We start from the raw sequence: 23646 nt of genomic DNA on the forward strand, positions 1-23646 counted from the left end.
TGGACCGCGTCATGTAGGACAGCGGTTCCTACATTTCGCTTCCCCTATTGGAAGCATCTTCGGGGAGCTGCCGCATCTCGTAAAGACTAACATGTGAACTGGAGTGTTTGATGAGGGTGGGTGTGATTGATTGATTGATTAGTCAGTTTGGTCCTACAATATTTTGCCTTACTTCCAGGCAGGTGTATAGATCAATAACACTTCTTTTTTTTTTTCTTTTTTTACCCTCTGCTGACCCTGAAGGAAAACTCGCCACTGCTCTTTGCTCTGTGCCCCACAGTACAGGGCCACCTTGTGGTGCTTCAAGCACAGTACATTGCAGCAAGTAACATTTAGTGCCCCACAGCTGGAGGATGCGTGTGTGTGTGTGTGACCCAGACATTTACATTCATTCATTTAGCAGGCGCTTTTCTCCGACGCAGCGTACATGTCAGAGAAAAATACGACGAGCGTATGACGTCAGCAGAAGAAAGATCCCAGCGGTGCCGTCACCAAGGCTGCTGGCAGTTGAGGACCCGCGCCGTTACTGTGGAACGGGGGGTGGGAGAAATGAGTCCGAGGGGTGGCTGCGTGTCTTTGGCTGAACGCTCGATGGAGGCAGAGAGTCACAGATCACAGAAGGCCTTCGTTCCCATACCTAAATGCCCTGAGACCGACCTTGTCCACAAACCCAGGGGATCGCAGGGTTGGTCCTGCTGGGGGAGGGTTACGACACTGGACACTGGAGACAGCGAGGGAGCGTGAGCGCACCGAGGACACGCACGCTCCACACACCTCGCTCCCGGTGCGGAGGGCGCCCCGTTGCCTTCGCATCTGTACACGGACACTGGCGACGACGGCACCCCCGTGTCACGGGACACCCCGCGCCGAGCTGCCCACGGTGACAAATAGACATTTGACCGCTTGCAGCTTTGGATGCTCTGCGGGCCTCGAACCCACCGCTCTTTATTCGGCCGTGTTTGTGGAAGTCGCAATTGGCAATGGTGCATTTTTTGCGCTCGTCTTAAATTGCTGCTGAAACCTACTAGTATGTCTACATTTACAGCATTTATCGTTGACATTTTTTATGTTTGTTTGTCGTTTATTGTGTCGGTAGCTTTGTGTTGCTTTTTAAGCAGCACCAGGATCCTGGAGGAGCGTTGTTTCGTTTCACCCTGTTGCTGCACCAGCTCTATGTGGTCCAAATGACAGTAAGCCCACTTTGAGTCCCAGAGAGCAGCACCTTGTTGCAGACGTTCCCTGGCGCACGCGTTCCTTTCATTGCACGCCTTATTACGTTTCATATTACTTTTAGAAGTGAATGAGGAAGCAGCAGCTCCCAGGGGCTTCGCTGTCAGCGAGCCTGTCGTGCCAGAGGTCAGGGTCGCGACCTCAGCGAGCGTTGGAACCTAACAGGCCGACACCGATCCGACAGCCTTCGGGTCGCAGCCCTCTCTCTGGCTCGGCGCTCGGACAGCGGGCCTGAGCCCGGGGCACCAGATCGTGGGCCGCAGGACGGAGCTACACCGCATCACTTGTTTGCGAGTCAGCATGGACCAGCAGCTCTCTCTCTCTCTCTCTCTCACACACACACACACACACACACACACACACACACACACACACACACCTAACGTGGATCAGCAGTTTGCACACACAAACACAAGCAGGTGGGGACCCCCAGGACATTCACCAAGCAGGTGCTGCTGCCCCGCTGCCACACACACACACCTCACACGCAATGTCTCTGTGAGTATTTGTTGAAGGTGCCACGCACTCCAGCACTCGGAGCCATAGCAACAGTGCAGTCGGTTAGGGTTAGGGTCACTGGGTCAACGGGTAGAAGAAATGTATTCAGACTAAAAGTCAACGTGAACCGTGGAACATCCCAGCTGTTGGTAAAGGTCCACACTCATCAATTGCAGTCATTGGACCTAAAGCCGGAGCAGCTCTCCGCACCGTGTTGCGTCTCACCCGTTGGGCTCCGTCCTCATGTTTCCACACGGTACTGGACTTTCACACTTGTGGCTCATTGGGTGCTGGCTTTTAACAGACGTGTCGCCGTATGATCTTCCGCACGGTGCTCTGGTTCAGCCGGGGTCCCGCAAAGATCTGCGACGGTCCATGTTCCTGCAGATGTAACACTGACCTCTCTGATCCTTCACGCGCTGCTGTCTCTCCGTTGTCCTCCTTGTAATGCTCCGGCTTGCCGACTCGGGTCTTGCAATCCCGTCCGCATCGTACGACTCCTCAGGCGGCGAAGTCCCTCTGCAATTGTTCATGACCTCCGGCGCCATCGAAAGAGTATGAGACCCTTGACGGCAAACAAGCATATCGGGTTTTATATCTAATATGTTCGCTAGGAGTCATTGTTTATTTTTGGGCTTGAACACCATAATTTGAGCTCCATCAATTCTGTGCAGACGTTTCCTGCCGCAGTATAATGGAAGCATGCGGTCCCATTCTGCGCTGATGCCAGTGTTGATAGGGCAGCTCCGAGCTGCTATTGTGGTCCCGTGGAGCCCACAGAACCCTTTGTCCAGCTGCTAGGAGCAGTAGAGCCCTTTGTGGCCCTGTGTCCAATGCGGGTGGACGTCCCTCCGACCGCCACTCAACCTCCTACAAAGAGAGCTCGTTTGAAGGCCCCCAGGGCCATCCAAGAGGCACCGATCTTGCGGCCCACCCAGGGGGCCAAAGGCCTATTTATAGGAGCAGCTCTGAGTGAGTCACTTTGCCCCTGGAGGCTTGGCGGCAGCTCTATTAATGGAAAGAATGCCGATTTTGGCTGGGGGCCCCAGGGCATTCTGGGTACCAAACACGGGCCGCTCAGGAACGTGCGGCAAGGCGATGGAAGAGCGGGTGCGCCTCTGGCCGGGATGCCGCGGCACAACCGAAACGCCGAGAGATGGAAAGCCTGGCGGCAACACTAACCGGTCGGGTCGCTGGCCGTGGCCTTCGAGGGCATCTCGTTCGGTCGGCTTGGCGCCGGTCGTCGCCGTCCAGTCTCCCAACGGGGCAGGAACACCTGGCGTCCAGCTGAGAGACCCTTAGACCGGCGGCCCCAGGTTCATCTGGAGCCACATGCTGGAGCTGTGACATGTGAAGGAAAAGCTTTGGTCCCGAGAAGGTCCCGATGTCTCCACGACCAACAAGTTGTACACGGCTCGTGAAACGGAAAGGACTATAAATATTGAGCGTTCTGTGCGAGGGGGATGTGGCCGCACTCCACTTCCTGCAGCTACGCTCAGAGATGACAGAAGGAAAGTGCTGCGAGATTTAGGAGCAATGGGCCAAAGCCGCTGCTCACCGGCCACAGAAAACTCCCTCGATAAACAAGGGGAGAGAAGCGTGAGCTGAGTTCACGTCCCACATCTCAGGGTCTCGCTGAAAGTGCGCGAGGGCGTCGGTGGAGTTCCGGCGTTCCGATGGCTGGACGGCATCTTTCTTGGAGATTCCGCTGTCCTCGACTCAGTGTCTTTGGTCTCTGCGCTGCACTCTGACTCTACCTTCATGAGCGCGGCAGCACGGCAGTCAGCCGCTAACACACCGATTGACGCCAGTTGCCCAGGAAAGACCTGCTTCAGGTGAACCGCATCCACCGTTGGGTCAAAGGGTAACACTTCCATTCATATTTACTCTTTTAGAGACGCTCTTCCCCTCCGCGGTGACGCACAACTCGGAGTGAACAGAAGTGGACCAAAGACTGATGAGGACCTTTAGACACAGGGTTACTGACACACACCCGGGAACCAGCAACACGCTGCTCAGACAGACCATCACTCAAGAAGCTGTCTATAGCAGGCGCGCACGCACACACGCACACGCACTTTCTGAACCGCTTGTCCCATACGGGGTCACGGGGGACACACCCAGGACGGGACGCCAGTCCGTCGCAAGGCACCCCAAGCGGGACTCGAACCCCAGACCCACCGGAGAGCAGGACCCGGTCCGACCCGCCGCGCCCCCGCGAACATCGAGGGGAGTCCGAGAGGCAGGGGCTGGGACAGGCGGTGGCACGCCTCGCGGCGGACCGCCAGCCCGATCCCAAGATACAACTACGAGCTTTTTAACTGCAGCAACTTTAATATACGCTATTGGAGCTGGAATTACTGCGGCTGCTGGCACCAGACTTTCCCCTGTCTATAGCAGTCATGTACAAATGGAAAATGTGTAGACAACATCTTGTCAATATGGGTTTCAAAAGCACCGAGGACCTCATAGGTAGGAACATGCTTTTCTAAGACAAAAGGGAAAATATTTCCTACTACTTAATTATCAAAAGAAAGGAAGAACTTGTGACAGGAAGAAAGCAAGTATGACAGTAGTTAAACAACAAGCTATATCCTTGTAAACATCCTCATTCGCAGTAAAAATCTGACAGCAACCGCAGTTTTGCGCTGCTGACAGTGACATCGAAACTGCAAATTCGTAGATGGTCACAGCAGATGGTGTCGGACTTATCGACGGAGCTGTCAGCAGATCAGGAGGGAAGTGGTTCCCAAAGAGATGCGTTCAAGGGATTCGGCAGCTCTGAGGGACACGGGGAGCTCATTCCACCGCACGAAGGACCAAACTGATAAGCAACAGACTTTAGATGTTAGACCCCCCAAGTGTGGCACCTGCCCGGAGACGACACCCCACCAGCGGATGCTCAGCGCTCCTGGATTTGCATTTTTTAGGGGTTTATTACAGAAAACTGTGTTGCGTTGAGGGTGACGTTCTTCCACCCGAAGGACCCGGGTTCACATCCCAGCTACTGCTGCCGTGCCATTGAGCAAGGCACTTGTCCTGAACTGATATGGTAAAAATGACCCAGTTGTGTAAATGTACCCATTTAGCCAAGAGTGTAAGGGACTGTGACGCCGCAAGTCACCGTGGAGAAGAACTTGAGGCCACTGAAAAAGGACAGACACTACGTTGCGAGACGCGTCGGAGAGCGTGTCCCTGGCGGCGGGGGACGGTCCACGCTGATGGGACGCGGCAGATGGGACCGTCGGCTATCGGGGCCCCACGGCGGCACCGAGCTCGGCGGCTCCCCGCAAACAAAAGCAGGAAGGGAAGAGAGCGATACGGGGGCCTCGGCAATCTCAGCACCTGTCTGGCAGGGTGTGCTCTGTGGAACACAATAGCGGTGCGACCGCACGCACGCACGCACGCACGCCCCCTCGCCGTCTCGCCCGACGGGTAACATTAAAGAGGACGAAAACAATCCCGAGACAGAGCCCTGTTCGATTGACCGCAGCGCCCCGTTCCCGTCCATATCGCTTCCTGTTGCCGAGATCCGACCTTCCGGTCTCTTCCGCTCTTTTCCTCCGTCCCGCTCTCTCTTTTGCTGCTCAGCTATGTGAGGAATGTGCCAAAGCATCCTGTTTTTCCCTCCCGAGACAACATGGTGGGGGGTGGGGGGTGCACCGTAGCCCGTTCCGCACTCCGCCGGGTCAAGCCCGCCTCTCGCGAAGGTGTGTGTCTGGAGTGGGCGGCAGCGATGTGTCCCAGGAGGATGGAGATGCTGCTGGAGGCCGTGCGGCTCATCGTTGAACCCGCAGAGAACGATGCCCCGGAGGCGCTCGTCGCCGCTCGCCTGGGGTCCTTGCGCCACACGGATGCGGCCACACGCGTGTGTCAGGTGGAAGATCCATGGTGCGTGCGCACACACACAGGCGATGGTTCAAACGCGCTCACACTGGACCGAACATATGCGACAATGTACATGTACGTGTAAATACGTGTACAGTTATTCATGCGGCAGAATCTTTTGTCCAGAGCGACACACACACACACAAAGTGAGAGCCATGATGTATGGCTCTCGTACACTAAAACAGCACTATAGCACAACGGTACACAGTAGTACAGTATTAGTACTATTATTACCATTACAGCACTATTACAGCACACTGGTACTGCAGAGGTGGTGCAGCGGGTTTGGCCGGGTCCTGCTCTCTGGTGGGTCTGGGGTTCGAGTCCCGCTTGGGGTGCCTTGCGACGGACCGGCGTCCCGTCCCGGGTGTGTCCCCTCCCCCTCTGGCCTTACGCCCTGTGTTACCGGGTAGGCTCCGGTTCCCCGTGACCCCGTATGGGACAAGCGGTTTCAGATGGTGTGTGTGTGCGTGTGTGTGTGTGTGTGTGTGTGGTACTGTAGATGTATGCTGTCATATTTGCTCATGAAATGAGTTCACTAGCGTCTCACCATCGCTATATGAGAAACTGAAATATCAATGTGTTACTGCGCACACGGGAAGGGAATTCTCCAGAGTTCTCATTCAAGGGTGCCGGACTTTTCTAGAACACCAAAGCCCGGTCCACTTACATGTAAGGAATTATTTTGTAAACGCAAAAGCCTTTATGAAAGGGGGACGCGAGTGGGTCATCTGCTCCGTAGCAGTTATGTTTTTTTCCTCTTTTGGGTAAACGGGGGTCTACGTGCATTGTGTATGATTGACGGGTGGGCGTGGCCATTGCTTTGCTTTGCTTTGATTCGATCCTTAAGTACGGGCGCGATGCCAACAGTGTGGCTTGGATCTTTTAAATCGACATTAGAATTAGTCGCCGTCTCGATTCGCCGGGCCAGCTGTGGCGAAGGTGCTGCACTGGGCCAAAATGGGACACGCAAAGTATTCGATGTGGACGACTTCTTATACGTAGCAGTAATTTCGCCGAAAACAAACCGGGAGTTTCACCGTCTGGCCGAACCGAGCTCCGTCATCCCTCGAAACGCTCGAGCGTGCGTCCCCTGACACGTCGCGTCAGGACACGACAGGACACGAGAGGACACGGCGCAAGCAGGACAGTCTTTACCAGAATGCACCGCGACGGCAGGAAGGGGCAGAGAAGAGGACGACAAGGTTGGGGAGAAAGACATTTGACTGGGAACAAAAGGAGCGCAACGTGTGATTTACTCTAGTAACATGTAGCAAAACACGTCTTTATTCATCATCATCCAGTAAAACAGCCTCAAGGCTCTTCTTCATACGCGTGAAAGCATCTTACACGTGACATCTGCGTACAAAGAAATCGATACGTGGATGACTTCACTGGGACGGTGCGAGACATTTCCAGGGTGCTGGACGTGCAGCGTCCCCACAAAGGGGACATGTAAACAGCAAAGCGACAGCATTCGAAATGGACGCAAACTGATCGGGAGCACAATCGGCGTGATCGATTAGAGAAAGACATCAGCAGCTGATCACGGCGATTGATTGATCGATCGCAGAGACCGAGCTCAGCGAAACGGGACGGTGTTTGTTTCTCCAAGCGTTTTGGACAGAACGAAGGGGAGAAACCGTCACGCCTGGTTATCGGGGGTCTCCATCAGGTAACCCTTCCATCCACGCGGCGAAGTGCGTCGAGATCCTTCGGCCGGCGTCACGGCGGAGAAGTAACGAGGTTCGCCGCGAATCCCTTTACCGTGTTCTTCGCCCAAGGAATCGTGGAAAGTTCAGCCTCAGTCTCTTCGCTTCACACACATTCAAGTTTTGATAAAGCGCCGATGAGGCTTCCTGCCTGCGAGTCCCCCTCTCTCACGTGGGCGCGCGTACGCGCACACACGCACCACCGGATTGCTCCGGTCAAAATTACCCGGAAATAACCGTGGGCAGATGAACACCGTCAGTCGCCTCGGAGAAAAGGTCCACGAGCAGCACAGCGGTTTCGTTTCCACGGGTCGCCTGCTCAGCGGCTGCTCTGCCAAGCGTGGGTCAGAACCCGCGGCCGACGAGTCCCGTTCTCGTCCTCGGGGGTCCCGGCGACTCATCCCGGGCTCCACGGGGGCCCCCGAGCGCTTCCGCGTCTGGCTCCGCTTCCTGCCCCGTACCTTCCCAGGCATCGTCCTGCGGGCTCCGTCCCGCTCGGCGGCCGGCGGCGTCGCTCAGAGCACCTGCCTGCAGCGTGGAGACCGCACCTGGTCACGTGACGGGGGTCACGCGACTTCACACTCCACCTCCGGGGAGCGGCCGTGCCGCGAGACTGTGCGTGTGTGTGCGCGTGCGGATCGCTGACCTCACCTGAGGAAGGGGAGCACCCTGGATTCGGGACCCTGCGATAAACGCTTCTCCTGCACGTCCGACTCCGGCTGTGGGGAGCCGTTCTCAGCGCTGGAACACAATGCGAGCGCAGAGACGGTGAGACGGCGCATCACGGTCGCGCTCCTCGTGGGAGAACAGGTGGGACGGAGCCGGACTCACCCGTGGCGGCAGAAGGCGGCGCAGGCGCGGTCCGCAGGGTCGGCGCACTCGCAGCGGCTCGTGGACCGAAGTCGTCGGGCCGCGACCCTTCCTAGACCGTAGGGGAGGGTTTTGCTGCAGCAGAGAGCGGGTTCGAACGGTCAGCGCACGGTTCGCACGCGGCAAGCGCGACGCCGAAAGCCGGCCCGCGGCCCGGACAGCCCTACCTGGGCGTGTTCACCCAGATGATGTCCAGGTGGCAGAAGTAGACGCACTCCTTGTCCAGCCAGTTGCTGCAGGAGCAGCGCTTCGCTCGAACCCGTTGCGCGGGCGGCCGGGCGTCGGGCCCCGGTTCGGCGGACACGGGGCGACCCGCTCCTGCAGGGGAGGGCAGGGGAACGCGGTGAGGGGATGGACTGTCGCACCTGGAGCGCGGCGTCTCCGCAAACCGCAGACACAGCAAGTCAGCCTCTCGTCCCCCCTGTGACTCGCCTGAGCCGTACCGTGGTAAATGCGAACGCGGTGCCCTGGTTCCGCCCCCCCCCCCCCCAACCCCGGGACAGCAACCGCTGCCTCAGCCAACAGCCTCATCGTTATACCGCGGTACCGCAGGAAAGTCATCGCAGCCAAAGCACCGTTCTTACTGCGCTGCTCTGTTGCCGTACCTTCTTGCCCTGCCAGGCAGAGAGCGAGCGCCAGCGCCAGCGCCGTAATGCGGTACGACACCATGCTTCCGCCTCCTCGTCCCCGGCACCGCTCGCTCGCCGATCCAGCAGGTGCTTCTGGGACCGAATGCCTGCCGGAGCCTCTACTTATACCGGCGACTGAGTGACATCACGCCCCCCCCCGCCCCCCTCCGTGTTTACACAGTGCTGCTGCTCCAGCTGCCACTGCATTCCTGACACACTGAGGGCACGCGGCTTGTGCAGCACGTCACCCCCACTGTGTGTGTGTGTGTGTGTGTGTGCGCGCTATTGACACGGAACCTCTCATTCACAGTCCCAGTGCAATAAATATACCCTCAGTACCCACTGACACCACTATACCTTTTATATAACCCCCGTACCCACTGACACCACTGTACCCTCTATATATACCCTCCATACCCACTCACTACTACAGTCCATTGTGTGCAGTCGCAATGATAATTTTTCAACTAATCAATACAAAGTACATAAGCTGAACATCAGCAGCCACTGTGATGTCATCTGTTCCAGCGGGTGGGGGGGTTACCACACATGCCACAAACACTTCAAGGCTCTCAATCTGCTTTCAGGACACAACGGTAGTAGTTTGGATCCAAACGTCTCAGGTTCAACTCCCACCTCAAGGCGTTTACCCTAAACTGGTCCAGTAAAATGACCCCGGTGTATAAATGGGTAAAAAATTATAACAAGTAGCTTCACGCTGTAAGAATGAAGTGCACTGCGGTAAACTTTACCCAGAGCACACGTGGCCTTCCGGCTGTTTCCGGGAGGCGATCGAGGCGTTTCCTGCAAACGCTGTCGTTTCCTGGAAGCTTCTGGAAATGAGCTTTGGCCACCGTTACTCCTCAACAGCGAGGAGCAGGAGAAGGAGGAGAAGGAGGAGAAGAGCAGAGCGCCGAGCGGAGAGGGGACACCGAAGGAGGACACAGAGGGAGGACGCGAGGAGCTGGGCGCCTGCGGCCCAGGAGGAAGGGGCCCCGATGTCATTGTGCGCCGCACAATGGGCCCCGACACAGTAGCTCACGCCTCAAGTATCTCGCCGACGGCCTGAGCAAATATTTTGCCGGCGTCGAGCGGCGCTGGAATGCGATCAGAGCGCCGAGCGGCCCGCCGACACCCGGGCAGACGTTCTTTATCCACTTCCCGTTCCGGTGCCGCGCGAGTCAGCCGAGGAATGCGCCCGAGCCGGCGAGACGCGGAAAGGCGGCGATACGGCACATTGTGGAGCGCAGAAGAATGCGTTAGTCACTTTGAACTGTGCTCCTGGGAGACGCACGCACGCACGCACGCGTATACACACACACACACACACACACACACACACACACACACACACACACACACACACACACACACACAGCGGTGCTCCACCAGCGTAAGGAAGGCGCTCTGCTGACAAAGGGGGGGCCACAGGTCACCCCCTGCTGGAGACATGACATAACTGCTGCACCCTCCATGAAGCCAGAGAGGCTCCGCTGCCCCCCGCCCCGCCCCCCCCTCCCCATTGTGCGCGCGAATCGTTGCCACGCGACGGGGTAACGGGAGCCTCGAAAACACCCGTTAACCATTATGAGCAATGAGGGCTGAATCTGCACCGCTGAGCGTGCGACCGCTGTCCCAGCGCTTCGCTCGTCGTCGTGCGTTTGTCTGGGCGCCTGAGCCGCGCACCTGAGCTTCACCTTCCGCCAAAAGGCGTTTCCCTCCGAAGAAGCCACTTCTCATCGGCAGCGTTGGGGAGGGCGCGATGTCCAGAATGTAAAGAACACACGTGTAAGGTGGGCCAACTCCAGCGAATGTCACAACGTCCTTAGCAAAGGAACGGCTCGCGGCCCCCTCCCCGTTCCGAGGGCCGGGTTCAAACGGCACGTCCTGCCGTAGAGCCCTCGGTCAAGGTACCTTCCCCTTAGTCGACACGTTAAAAAATAGCGGGGAGCCGCGTACGAACGGCACATTAGCGCGCGCCCTTTCCGAGACGAGCGTCACGTCGACGGAACGACCTTCGCCTTCGGTACGGTGATCTTCGCTCCCGTTTCTCCGGGTCTCGTGAGCCACGGCCCGCCGCAAGAAGCACCCAGGAAGCACAGGAGATCCAGAGGTTTCCTGCGGCGTGACCGAAGGTCCGTCGGCGCACATCGTCAGGGTGTCACGGGCTCCGACACGAAGGTGGGAGGAACGTGGCGCAAACACGCACGCACACGCACGCACACGCACGCCGAGGGAACAGGGAAGCTCCACGCACAGCTCTCGCTGGCTCCGAACCCACAAATGTAAAACGGCGAAGCCTCTTAAACGTCCTTATTTACACGTCGTACCGGTAAACATTCCGGGTCACTTGGTTCCCTGCGGTGAAGCTCTACTTGTGCCAAGGCACCGGCTGTGGTGCTCTGACCCGGTAACCTGCTGGTTTCCCCCGGCGGCGACCAAATTCCAGCAGTACCCCACGCGTCACAAATATTTACGACTCAAGCGGCCGGTTACGCTCCGCTGCGCCGCAGACGGTGACGTAATCCGGCCCCTTCCCGTGGTCCGCGTCTGGTCTCGGTTTTTCCCGCTCTCGGCGGGTCGGCGGAGCTTCCTACAACACCCGCCCCGTTGCCCGGCGAGCGGCGTCACCGTGACCCCCGCAGGTGTAGAGCCTCAGGACGCTCGCTTGTCAGCAGAGTGCTGCAAGGTGACAGCAAAGTACTCTAGAGCACTTGACCGAAGATGGTAAAAAATGTGGCAAAATGTGAATTTAAAGAGCTGTTATGTTCAGCAATGTGCCTAAATGAACAGTAAATATCCTGCTGCGTTCGTTTCCACGCAGCAGCACAACTTAACCCGACTAAATGAGGAGTGAACACAGACGACATTTCAGTGCAAACGGCTCCACTGAAATAAAGAGGCACAACCTTAACACTTCCAACCAAGAGCGACAGCAGCAGCAAAGTTCACCTTCTATTAGTCCATTGGTCACTGCAACAACTTCGCCCCCCGGTGGCCGGACGCGGAAGCGCAGCGTTAGGAATTCTCCTCCGGCTCAGATCCGTCGAGTTTTGCCTTCGATTTTCGCCTTCGATTTTCCCCAGAAACTCTTGGCGAAATGTCAGCGAGAGCAGGGTACGATTTTCTGCAGAATCCAGCCGGTGGCGCGAAGAGCACCAAGTGGACACGGACACAGCGCAACTCCCACCTTCCCGCTGCGCGCGACACACGCCGACCGCGCGGCTTCCGTCTCCTCGTCCCGTCTCCTCGTCCCGTCTCCGTTCCTCCCCTCTCGTTCCCTTCCACCCCTCCAAACCGTATCACGGTTCCTTTTACCGTTGGCATCGTACGCCACGTATCCCCACCGATGGAAAACGTACACAGCCGCACAGTTACACAGGAAAACCAAAGGAACCACAAGTGTTTTTATCAAAGAAATGTGATTGTAAATCCATATCAATGCGTAACAGATACTTTCAGTTCATATGTACAGTAGCGGTCAAAATGTTCACACACCTGATTTAATGTTTTCCATAATCTGAAGACATCTTGAGCTTAAGGGTTTATGTTTAAATGTTTGAAATTTGCTTCTAACAAGTGTATTCAAGTTGCTGCCTATGTATGAATTTGTTTCCTGGCTAAAATTGAAAGGAAAAAAAAAGCTATATTTCAGGAATGCCCCCCAACAAGTAGTTTTCATTTCGATGTTTAGCGAAACCGAGAGCTGGTAAACAGCACCCGACCAAAACCCGACAGCGATGGATGAGCCGGAATGGAGAGCGAAAGAGAAGCAGCCAACAAGCGCTCAGCATACGCAGTACGTAGGAACTTCTTCGAGGCTAATGGTGAAGCACACGCTAAAGAAAAATACTGCCTTCGAAAACAATCGCTACGTTTCAAGTGCGTAACGACACACGCGATCAGAAATTGGAAATACGTTCCTTCACGTCAAGCTTTTCACGTAGGAAAGGTTCATTCGCTGGGAGAAGATGATGGGATAACAGAGAAGCAGAGAAACCACAGTTCATTCCTCGGGTGATCAGGCTTTGGGGGGGGCGGTTGGGGGGGTGGGGTCAAAGGCAGCCTTCGGGCAACGGGAGCCAGTCAGAGGGCCCGGCGTGCAGGGGGATCTGATCCCACAGGAGAGTCTCCCTCGCGGAGCCCGCAGGAGGGGCGTCGTTTCCAAGAGCCGCAGCTTTTCGGTCGTCCGCCGAAGGGACGTTTCACCGGTGCTTCCGGCCGCCTGGCGCATGATGTACCGCGCTCTGCGGAACAGGAAGAACAAAGTGACCCGAGTGGAGATCTTAAAGGAAAGAAAGAGACGGAAACACACACACACACACACACACACACACACACCAGCATGCAAACATACAGAGGCATCATCACGAGCAACTGAGGAAAGGGACAAGAGGGCAGGGCGGCTCCACCGTGCTCATCCCGTAGCCCCGAAAAACCCCACCGCGACCACGTGTGCTTCTTACTTCCTCGGTGGAGAAGGCCACCATGTCCATCTCAAGTTACTTTGTCCCTCGAACCCCTGCCCTCAGGTGTCCCACGTGGCGGCGGGGCCATGTCCTTGGGGGTGGTCCGTGACCCGGGGAGAAGGCCATCGAGCAGATGTTCCCACCGAACTTACGCCTGTTAAAGAGTCTGTATTAAGTGACGTTGTTTTCACACATGCGCACACACACACACACACGATTTCGGAAATCTTTGCGTTTTTCCTCGGGGAAGAAAGACAAACTCTAAAGAACTGCTTTTTTGTCGTTTTTCTTTTTAACACTCGTACGAAGAGGACGGATTTTCACGTTTTCAGTTACGCAAAGTCGACCGGTGTATCGGCACCAATATGGACTTGTGTGGATGGTGCGTTTACCCTCACGGCGATGACTGGTGTGTTCACATTCATGAGCGGTCTACAGGACGTCGATGCCGAGGAGCACATAGCACCTTCGCACTTATGAGCGGCGGACGTGTGCCGAAAAGACGACCGAGTTACTCGGAGGTACTCGGAATCCCAGAGTCCGCCTCTCTTCACACCTTCAAGATCCATCCACGCAAGACGGCATGTTTTCTTAGGCGGACGTGGCCTCGTTCTCGCCGCTCCTTTCCTCGCTCTCCTTGGCACGTGAGCTGGACATGGTGGCAGATCCCTGCACCTGGGAGAGACGTGGGAACGATCAGTAGTTCTGTCCCCATCGTAAGGGAGCAAGACAGCTTCACGTGGTTCTCGTGAGGAGCGGTGGCTTGCCATACCTCGATGTCCCTCCTCCTCCTCCTCCTCCTCCTCCTCCCCTTTGGTCACCTCAAATACGTCTCCCCTACTTTCCTCTCCTTCGCATTTCCAGCTGTTCTCTCCCTCGCTGGACGTTCTCAAGCTCCGATTTTACTTCCGATGAACATCCTGTGACTCCCTCCTTTGTGTAACCTCCACAACAGCCCCCCAGCCAACGGCACCGCGACACACGCGACACACACCACGCTAACAGAAGCCTTTAGCAAACAGCTCAACTGAAGTGGGGGAAATTTACCAACCAGGTCTACTTGACCTACCACAAAAAGCTTAAAGTCTTTTCACTTTGTTGTTTCCAGAGCTAAAGCTACATCCTTTCAGAAAGAAAGAGAAAAACTCAGGTGTGAAGCGGGGGGCAAAGTTCATTTAATGGTTTGCTGTGCCGCTGGTGGAAGACACGGTGCTGCGGTGACCCAGGGACTTGTGGATGATGAGACGCACGAAGGTTTGGCGATGAGGCAACTGGGGAATGAGGAAGGCGGGGGAACACTGAGACCAGAAGACAAGGGTACGCCGAGACCAGGAAAAGGTTCGAAGCGGAAACTGGAGCACGGGGCAGACGGTACGGAGGAACGCAACGCGAACAGGACTCAGAACGGAAGGCGGGTAGACGGTCGGAGAGCGCAAGGCAAAGCTGTTCCCTCCGGAAAAGCAACAGAAAGGCCGGTTAAGAGTCCGCAACTCGCCTCTTTTTCGCTCCTTTTATAGGGTGGCTACTCAAGACATTAAGGTCAATAAGAAGAGGTGTCGGTGCTGACCCAAGTGGATCATGAGGTGACCGGAGAAGGGGTTAGGCCAGAGAGCTGACAATGAAGAGACTGGGGAAGGAAAAGATGAAGGAAAGGAAGACTGGAGCATGAGGCACAAGGTACATAAGAAGACACTAGGGACAGTCCTCGGAACAGGCGCTAGGTACAGAAGATGAGAGAGCGCCAGGGAAGGCTACTGTCTCAGGCTCAGTGACACAAGGGCTCATTAAGGGTGGGCTTGAAAACAGATGTTTAGGCCATTGAGAACAAACGTGCTGGTTCAGCAAGGTGGACCAGAGCGGCGCACCCCGTGGTACCTGGGGGTTTTCCCAGGGTTCGTGACACTTAGCTAATTAAAATGTCATTAGACATCGGAATTCCTTTACCAGAATGAATATCCTCACTGATGTGGTTTCAGACCTTCCTCCTCCCTCTTGACTGCGAAAGCCATCATAGTCTTCAAGGGTGGGAAAGCCCACCTCTTACACTGGCAGTAAGAACCAGCAGAGCAAGCGGAGCAGTGCATTTCAGAGGAACATGGAAATTGTCATATTTGGACTTTTTTCACGGGGAAAGAGCTTGGTTTTTCTTTCGGTTTAATATCCATTATTAAATGAAAAACCTTACATTATTATGAGGCTTTATGCGTTGTGAGCACATACAGTGGCTCCTCAGGAACTTATACACACAACTGGGACCAGAAGACTGTTAATGTAACTTGATTTAACTCTGAATCCACATTTAGCACTACATCACAATCAACCAAAGTTGAATAAACTCTGGCGTTCCTTGATTTTTTTATGGGCTAGGTTCTCAAAAATCTTGGCTATAGCTATGATGAATACACCGTAATACTTATTAACTAGAAGGTAAATTTCAAAGAAAACGATACATTTCTAGAAAACAAAAGCAGAGTTTCCACAAGCTCCACTACTCAGTCCCAACTGTTGACCAGTTTATCTCATAACCATGAGTACAGTTTATCGTCCTGCCACTTTCAGCTTTCTCCATTACCTCCATTTTAGCCTCCATAATGACTTTAGCTCTTTTTTGACAAAACACTTTGCACCTGAGACAGTATCTGAAACCTTGTATCTTGACATTTCATAACCTGAGGAACCAGGGTATTTAACTGTAGTACTTTCGAGGAATTATATGTGAGCATATGTAGAGAACATGAACGCAATCACTTGCGTCATACCAACTCTGACTGGATGCATATCTACCTCAGATCTTTGGGTCTTCGTGGCAGGAACCAGCTGCTCAGCTGCAGGCTGGATCATGGAGGCAACCGTGTAGAGCTCAGGTCCTCGTTTCTGCTTGGAGCACAGAAGTGAAAGAGCCACGCGTGTGGAGAAACCTGGCAGATTTGGACTGGGCAAATTAGCACACCAGGATGAGCAGCCTGAGTTCTGGAGAGCCCTGCTACAGGAAGGGTTCAGGTACTTCAGGTAACACCAGCTGACCATGGTAGCAGTGTTGATGCAGGAGTTCGTTTCATTCGTACGACTGGTGTCCATCTTCCTCAAGTCATTGATTTTGTTGTCTTTTTCCTTTGAGGATTCAGATTCCCTGAACTCCGACTCCTTCTTGTGCTCATTAAACTTCACTTTCTGTGTCTTTTCTTCCATCTTCCTTTCACATATCAGAGTTGGCTCTTTGACCACCTTGTCCTGGTTGGATTCTCCATGTACAACTGGTCTTTCGCCTACACAGCCATCATTACCCTCATCTTCATTCTTTATTCGTTTCAGCTGGGGTTCCTTATCAGGGAAGAGCTCAAGACTGCCGGCTTGGGACAGAGCACGTTTCTTGCTCCGAGAACCAGTCACTTCACATTCCAGTGGGGTGCTTGGCTTCAAGGGCTGAGTCCAAGACAGGTTGTCACTAACGTCAGAGATGCGGGGCTCCACACAGGGGTTCAAATGACTCTGCTCCTCCAACTTGATTTGCAAGGAATCACGATTTTTCTGCACTACACTAAGGGACTGTGAGGTATACAACCCTTTCCCACATACGGGAAAGGCGTTCTGAATGCGAACTGGGACGGTTGTTGGGTTCATGTGTGCCGAAAGCTCCAAGCGAGGGACATCAGCGGAGCAGGTGTGTTGGTCAAAACAAAGAATCGGCATAAGGCTCAAAGAGGGAAGAGGTGATGACTTGGTGTCCTGTCGCTGAACTTCTGCTACGGGCTGAAGACTAGTGGGGTCAGGGGAGCAGAAAGCAGCACCACTTTCACTGAGATCCTGGACTGGCTGAAAGGGGAGGACCCGGTGACGAAGGGGTACAACTGACCTGGTAGTTAAGGAAACCAGAGAGGACGTGGGACACTGGGAAACTGACAGCACTCTCTGCATGGAGCCAACGCTGAGGGTGGAACCAGTTCTCAGCTCTGCAAGAGCTTCAGGAGGAGGAGAAACTGGACTTAATCTCAGAGAAAGTTCATTTTGGCTGAGCTCAGCAGAAGGTGTGGGTTGGGTTGGTTCTCTAGGAGAAATTGGATTGACATTTGACTTGGCTGGAAGAATAATCTCTCCAGTACTTGATGGGTATACCTTTTTGTCACATGCACCAAATGTAGCCTGTTTCACCAGGGGGAATATGTGTCCTTCTTTGTAGGCGACTGAGTTGCCCTGTGGAGGTAAGCACCTATAGCTGAAGGACCCTCTCTGGGTACCAGGTACCACCGAAGTCTGAGATTCAGTGAGGCACAGGCGTTTTTTCTTCGGGGGTAGTTTCTCTGCTGGAAACTGGGCTAATGTTGCACTGCGCTGTGGATACCGGAATTTCTCCGATTCCTTGGCGTGGGTTACAGCCAACGTTTCCAGGGATGTCCCAGAGCCAATGTTAAAATCTGGGTCCTCTGCGAGCAAAACTTCTGGCACCTGAATGCTGTGCTGGCGCATCAGATGATAGTTTGGGAGTGGCTGTGGCAACTCTGTCGGTGGTGGCTGATGACCCCCTTCGGAGGTTAACGCGGTAACCACATTCCCACTTCTCTCAAAAGCACTAGTATGCTGAATCACCGAGATGCCCTTTCTGATGTTCCTCCCATCCGACCTCAACAGCATTACGTTGGCTTTGCTGCTCAGCTTCTCGGACGTTGCGTTGCTTTCCATTTGGAACGAAGAGGTGGGTGAAAATGAAGACAATACCAGCCTTGCATTTGAGAGACGCTCTTCCATCTCCTTTCCATCTTCTTTCTGTTTCTCGCACAATATATCAGGCAACACCCTACTATAGTAGTACTCATTAGAGGCTTTTCTCTTAGCACCTTCAACAAGAAGTTCCTTAGAGCTGAGCATGTGTGCCTCTGGACCGTTCATACTTCTAAAACACGGAATACAGCTCTCAGGCTCTCTTGGACATGAATCTCTTGTTGTGGGTTGGCAGGGTCCACATAGCACAGTAGCTGCGCTAGAATAATATGGAGCCATCTCCTGAAGAACCATATCAGGCTCAAAGGGTGCCTCGAGAGCCCGCTGCCGTCTGAGTATTCCATGGTGATGTCCTACTCGTTTTCCGGCTGGTGTTGCCTGCCTCTCATCAAAGGAATGGCTGGAGCGGAACCTGGGGGTGGGAGGTTGACCTGCGCTGGCTGAAGAAGGCATTGAGCGGCTTCTAAGGAGTGGTACTGGTGATGGTCGCCTGGGCAGCGAGTCCACACTGAGGAACTTCGGATGGAGATTGTTCCTTAAACATTTCACATCAACTGAACAAGTGCTACTGGAGCCAGATGTGTCACCTTTGGGATGATAAGCAGAGGGTGCCTTGAGAACCCTGGGAACCTCTAAGCTATTCTTTCTGGAAAGAGATCTTCTAGGTTTAACGCTGTCGATTTCCCGAGTGTCCACCAAAGCTTCATTGATGGTAATAAGTTTGGTGATATGCTCAATGACTTGAGTAGCAGGGACATTTAAAGGGATCCTCCTCCTTTCAGGTTCTGAGCACCTGTGACACTGCTGGTGCGTATTTCTGGGCCCCTGGTCCACCCGCCCAAACTTTCCGAGTATTATTTCGGCATAACTCTTAGCCTCGCTGTTAGGGGGGCTTGTCTGGGGCAACTCACTGCTTTCAGAGCGGGAGAAGTAGCCAGATTCCGTACTCCCTTTGCTCCAGGGATCCACGCAAGCAGTGCCCTCATCAGAGGAGTCCACAGGAGTACGTTTCCTCTCACTCAGCCTCATGACTAGCCTTTGTTTCACTGCATGTGCCCCCTCCATTCGCTGGGAGTCCATCGACCCCTGAGCGTCCGTGGCACGAGGCGGTGGAATGCTGCTGCTCTTCTGCAAAGCTCGCCCTGCAGGTTCTTCCAGGGCAGAGGGAAGAAACCCTAGGTGCTTGGACTTATATTCCGAGCCCAGACTGTTAGCTTCCATAAAGTCCTTCTGCTTCTCTACCCGCTGCCGTCCTTTGACTCTGCTGGGATGCGCAGTAGTGTTGGATATGCCTAATTTGGATCTGTGGATGTGGGACTTGGGACGCTTGTACAGGTTGCTCTTTGATTTGAAGTAGGAGTCACAGGGGCTGAAAGGGTACAGCCTCTCCCCAGTGTGTGAGCAGATGCGTTTCTGCAGGACACAGCACTTGGCACAAGTACGGCTGCAGAACCTGCACGTGTACTTCGAAGGCTTCCGGGTCCTTCCTTTCCTCCTGTGGACACCTTCTTCGAGCAAGCGAGTCTGTTGCTGTAAGCTGAAAACAGAGGATGCCGTTAGGGTGGATAACAGGGGCAATGGCTCCCTGAGACAGCCTGAAGTTTGCTGCCTCCCCCCAGCAGCTGCTGCGCTCCTCTCCCCCAGCTGATTCAGACGGAGCCTCTGCAGCTTTCGTCTCTTGCTCTTCAGATGGTGCCGTCTGTACACCTGAGAGAGTTCAGAAGGGGAAGGGACAGACTCCTCCAATTTTGGCTTAGACAAAGAATGCTGCCGCTTGGTGGACTGGCATCGCTTGGCCGCCATGTGGCGGTGGGACACGTCAAGTGACCACCGGAGGAGGCTGGGTTCGGGTCAAGGACTGTTGCCTCATTCGGTCGTCCACGTGGCCAGGGGCTCCTCGCGGAAAGAATGAATAAAAATGCAACGGCCGGAATCTCGGACTTTTCTTCACCGGAAAGTCCTGTGCCGCTGTTCTGATCACGTTAGATCATTCCTTTTGTTTTCATTGTATATTCATATTTCCTGAGCTGAAGAACAAGACCACATAAAGTAGAACTGAAAGCATCCAACGCGATCAACGCACTCTCTTTGCTGAGCTACAGCTCCACTGACCGTCACACTTAGGGGCTCTTCTCTTGGATCAAACACTTATCTGTCCTGGGTTTAAGACACAATTGTAGCTAGAAATGGCGGAGGTGCCACTGACGGTCCGGTTCGTCTCTTAGGTCCAAGGTTCAACGAATCTGTGGAAAAAACAAACGTGTCAAAAAGATTCATGCGCGATCAAGTGTTTTTACGAATGTTAAATACCGTCAAGAGTCAGAAACACTGGTACAGACACAGTGAACCAGACGACAATCGTTGACTCGAGGAAAACTAAAGCGTCTGACTGACGAAGGTGAGTTTCTCATTAAACGTGTTCCAGAAACTCAGAGGAAACACCCTTGTTCTGTCATCTGCACCTTGTTACTAAGCGCAGCTCATGTTACAGCAAGTGCACAGTAAACACACAAAACTCATCTTTAAGATGCATTTCCAGGTCACAATATTACACAGAATCTGCCAGTTTGCAGACTTAGTGGGAGTCAGAACGGAGATTAACAGTCAAATCTCTCATCGTCGACACAATAAATAGACTCGACGCTAACTGGTCCGCCTCCGGACTGAGCTTCGGAGTCCCCGGCGAACCCGCAGGAGACCTGGGTGATCGTGGCGTTTGGGACTTACAGCCCCAAGGGAAGTAAAAGCCCCCTTCGAACGCAGCAGAGCGCAGCTGCGGCACCGAATGATCAACGAACCCCAGCGGTGATGTCAGCTACCATCTCCGAAGCTTCCACGAGTTCAGCAAGCAGTTTGAGAACGACATGTATCGTCCACATTAATGGAGCATGTTCTAGAGGCAAATGCTCCACCTCCACACTGGAACATTTCGTTCGGCGCCGAGCATATTGTTCACGGTATTATCTGGTGCCGCCCGCTCGATTTACAGACGAACCCGCAATGAATGGTCTCTCTCACTGAGAAATGCTCATCTTTGGAACTCCGCAGTGTCACGAAAACAGAGACACAAGGCAATAGTGACACTCCACAATTACTCTTTCCATGGTACAAAATCTCATAAATATCTGCTGCTGCTTCCTCTCACATTCGCAGGATCCCCATGCAGGTTCCCATGGAAACGGACCCAAACTGAGGGGCAGCAGATGGAGGGAGAGCTGGTAGTCTAAATTTATCTCCCAACAACCCTCCTGATGACAGACACATGCTGATGGAGGAAGTGCCACCTCCTACAGATGAACTGGCCACCCTCTTGGCCTCACACGTTCTTGAGGCCTTGGGCCCTCGATCCAGATGGGCCAAATGCAGAGATGCGCTTCCTGCCCGTCTGCACGTGGCGTCGAACACGGGCCGCTGGTCTAGGAAAGCACGCCGCCTAGCGGTCACGCCCTTTGCAAGCACACAAAATACTCCACAGCCAACCGCAGCCACAGACATCGTACGAAAGACTGAGATCTAGACCCACATGTTACAGGAGTAGATGGGCTCTGCGGGTCAAAGGAGGCAGCACGGAAGAAAGGTGGGCTACAGCAACCGAGACAGGCCGAGGCGATCGGATGCAGGGCGGTCGGCGGTCTTCGGGTGGGTAACGGTAAGCAGCCGGGGCCATTTCAGCAGGGTGAGCCGTAGCCTACGCGCATGGGCTGCCAACCCCGCGGTGACGGAGAGCAGAGCGGCTAACGCCCACACTGTGCCACACACGCTGGCACCATCTGCGGCTTGTAACCACCACTGATATCACAGAACGGTGGGCGACTGCCCCTGGCGAGGCTCCGCCCTACCCCTCCCCCACCGGTGCCAGGATCACTGGAGCGTGGTGCTGGAGAGCCATCGAAGCTCCTTCAAAGGAGAGCGAGGCACGGGGGGCAACAGGGCTTTCCTCCACTGAACCGCAGAGGCGCGGCTGCGAAAACAGCCGGTTTACGGGGGAGGACGGTGGACGACAAACAAAGGTCCGTCGCGGACCGGGGCCTTCGGAGAGGTACAGCTCGTCCACAGGAAACACACTCCCGCAGTGCTCCGAGTGCAGCTCGGCTCGCTTTTATTTCTCAGCCCGACGCTGTTGTGCGGCGCTTACGGCAACTCACGCCGTTTTCCGCGGACGCGAGCGCCGCTTCTCCCACAGATCACGGCCGTAGCGCGCGCTTCTCTCACCGAAGGTCCTGTCCACCCACGCTAGACGACAGAGCTAAGGTCACAGTACAGCAGAGGCCACGGAGGTCGAACCCGAGCGGAGCGCCAAGTATCGAAGAGCTCTTTACGAAGTAGAGCGTCCTCTTAGCGCACCGATGTTATTCGCATGTATGAGACGCGCTCTATGGCTCCATGCCAGGCGGACTCTGGTCCACAGGTAGGAAGAATAACAGAACAAAGAGGAGGAGGAGGAAGCTAGAGGAGGAGGAGGAGCAGCGGCACACGTGTTCGGCGCCGCACTCGAACCACGGACGAGGCAGCGTTTGGGGGCTTGCTTTTTGCAGCCTGTGGCGGCGGGTCGGTACGTCGCAGCGCGGAGACTTGTTACGTAACGTTGTTCCTGTACCGAGACGGGGGTTTCGGGGAAGGGAGAGGAAACGGAGCAGCGCCGCCGGGGACCGAATTATGCACCCTGGTCTCTCGTTCCCTCGCTCTTGGGCACAGTTTGCGGGAGCCGTGGAGCGGAGCGGCGATCGCGTCTTCTCCGCTGCGTCGTTCTTCTGTCCTGCAGGACCTGGGAACGGGCGGACAGCGCTCGTCCCTCACCAGTCATCATCTCACTCGCCACGGGCTGCTGCGCTCTGCTGTTCATTCAGACTTCTTTCGTAGTCGGTGTGCGCGTGCAGCATTAACAGGTGAAGGCAGCTGTGCTGTAACAGTGACACACTCACACTCACTCACTCACTCAGGCACGTAGGAGCTGCGCACACTCACACTGCTGCACATGACAACACGAACATCTCACACGGTCGCGGTACAGGAGACCCCCCGGGCCACCAGCGCTCCTTCCCATGACGTCATTACATTACATCGTAACACTCCCTGAGTGAGTGCTCCGAACCGTCTGTCTGTGTCCCCGCGCCCCTGACACGCATGATGATGATCGAGCGAAGTATCGCTACGCGCACGATACATTGTTACAACAGTAGCCCGTCAACCCTAACACTACAAAGACTCACCGCTCACGCGCGTCTCCCTCCCTCGCGCCGTCTCTCTTCTCGCACGAGAAGGGAACACGCGACCGACCGCCGTCAAGTTGCCCGCGAGTCGGGACGGAACGTGCTGCGGCCAGTCTCGCGTGCGCGCCTCCTCCCGAGCGAATGAGAGGACGCGCGTGGCAGCGCGAGAGCTGGCGCGAGGGGGGCTTTCCCACCCCGGCGACGAGCGGAAGCTGCGGATCGACGGTCACGCGCCCTGTCACGCTTTGCCAGCGAGGAGCGCCGCGCCGCGCCGCGCCGCGCCGCTGGGCGGGAGACGGAGACGGAGACGCCAAATAGCTCCGCCCCCTGATCGCCGAGTCGCTCCTCCCGCTTCCCCCCTACTTTTGCGAGCGTTTTAGAGCCGTGACCTACTTCAGAGGCGCGCGAGGGTGTGCGAGACCT

General features: G+C 55.1%; 2 protein-coding genes across 4 annotated transcripts; both read right to left on the bottom strand.

Annotated features, from left to right (window-relative positions):
* Window positions 1-6881: 6881 nt before the first annotated feature.
* On the bottom strand, window positions 6882-10166 carry LOC108931828 (endothelin-2-like). The gene is made up of 5 exons (XM_029248172.1): window positions 8805-10166; window positions 8367-8517; window positions 8161-8274; window positions 7981-8070; window positions 6882-7857 (listed from the first exon to the last, which is right to left on the bottom strand). The coding sequence occupies exons 1-5, from the start codon at window positions 8866-8868 to the stop codon at window positions 7845-7847; spliced, it is 432 nt and encodes a 143-aa protein (XP_029104005.1). The 5' UTR covers window positions 8869-10166; the 3' UTR covers window positions 6882-7844.
* Window positions 10161-23566, bottom strand: LOC108931858 (transcription factor HIVEP3-like). 3 transcript variants are annotated; one of them, XM_018747906.2, is made up of 5 exons: window positions 23224-23566; window positions 16082-20256; window positions 13854-13972; window positions 13295-13451; window positions 10161-13075 (listed from the first exon to the last, which is right to left on the bottom strand). In XM_018747906.2, the coding sequence occupies exons 2-3, from the start codon at window positions 19814-19816 to the stop codon at window positions 13889-13891; spliced, it is 3819 nt and encodes a 1272-aa protein (XP_018603422.1). In that variant the 5' UTR covers window positions 19817-20256; window positions 23224-23566; the 3' UTR covers window positions 10161-13075; window positions 13295-13451; window positions 13854-13888. The 3 variants fall into 3 exon arrangements, with proteins under 3 accessions (XP_018603422.1, XP_018603423.1, XP_018603425.1); XM_018747907.2 differs by having other exon boundaries at window positions 13690-13972; XM_018747909.2 differs by lacking the exon at window positions 13854-13972.
* Between the last annotated feature and the right edge of the window lie 80 nt (window positions 23567-23646).

The sequence above is a fragment of the Scleropages formosus genome, chromosome 23 (genome assembly GCF_900964775.1).
Source record: "Scleropages formosus chromosome 23, fSclFor1.1, whole genome shotgun sequence".
Lineage (NCBI taxonomy): Eukaryota > Metazoa > Chordata > Actinopteri > Osteoglossiformes > Osteoglossidae > Scleropages > Scleropages formosus.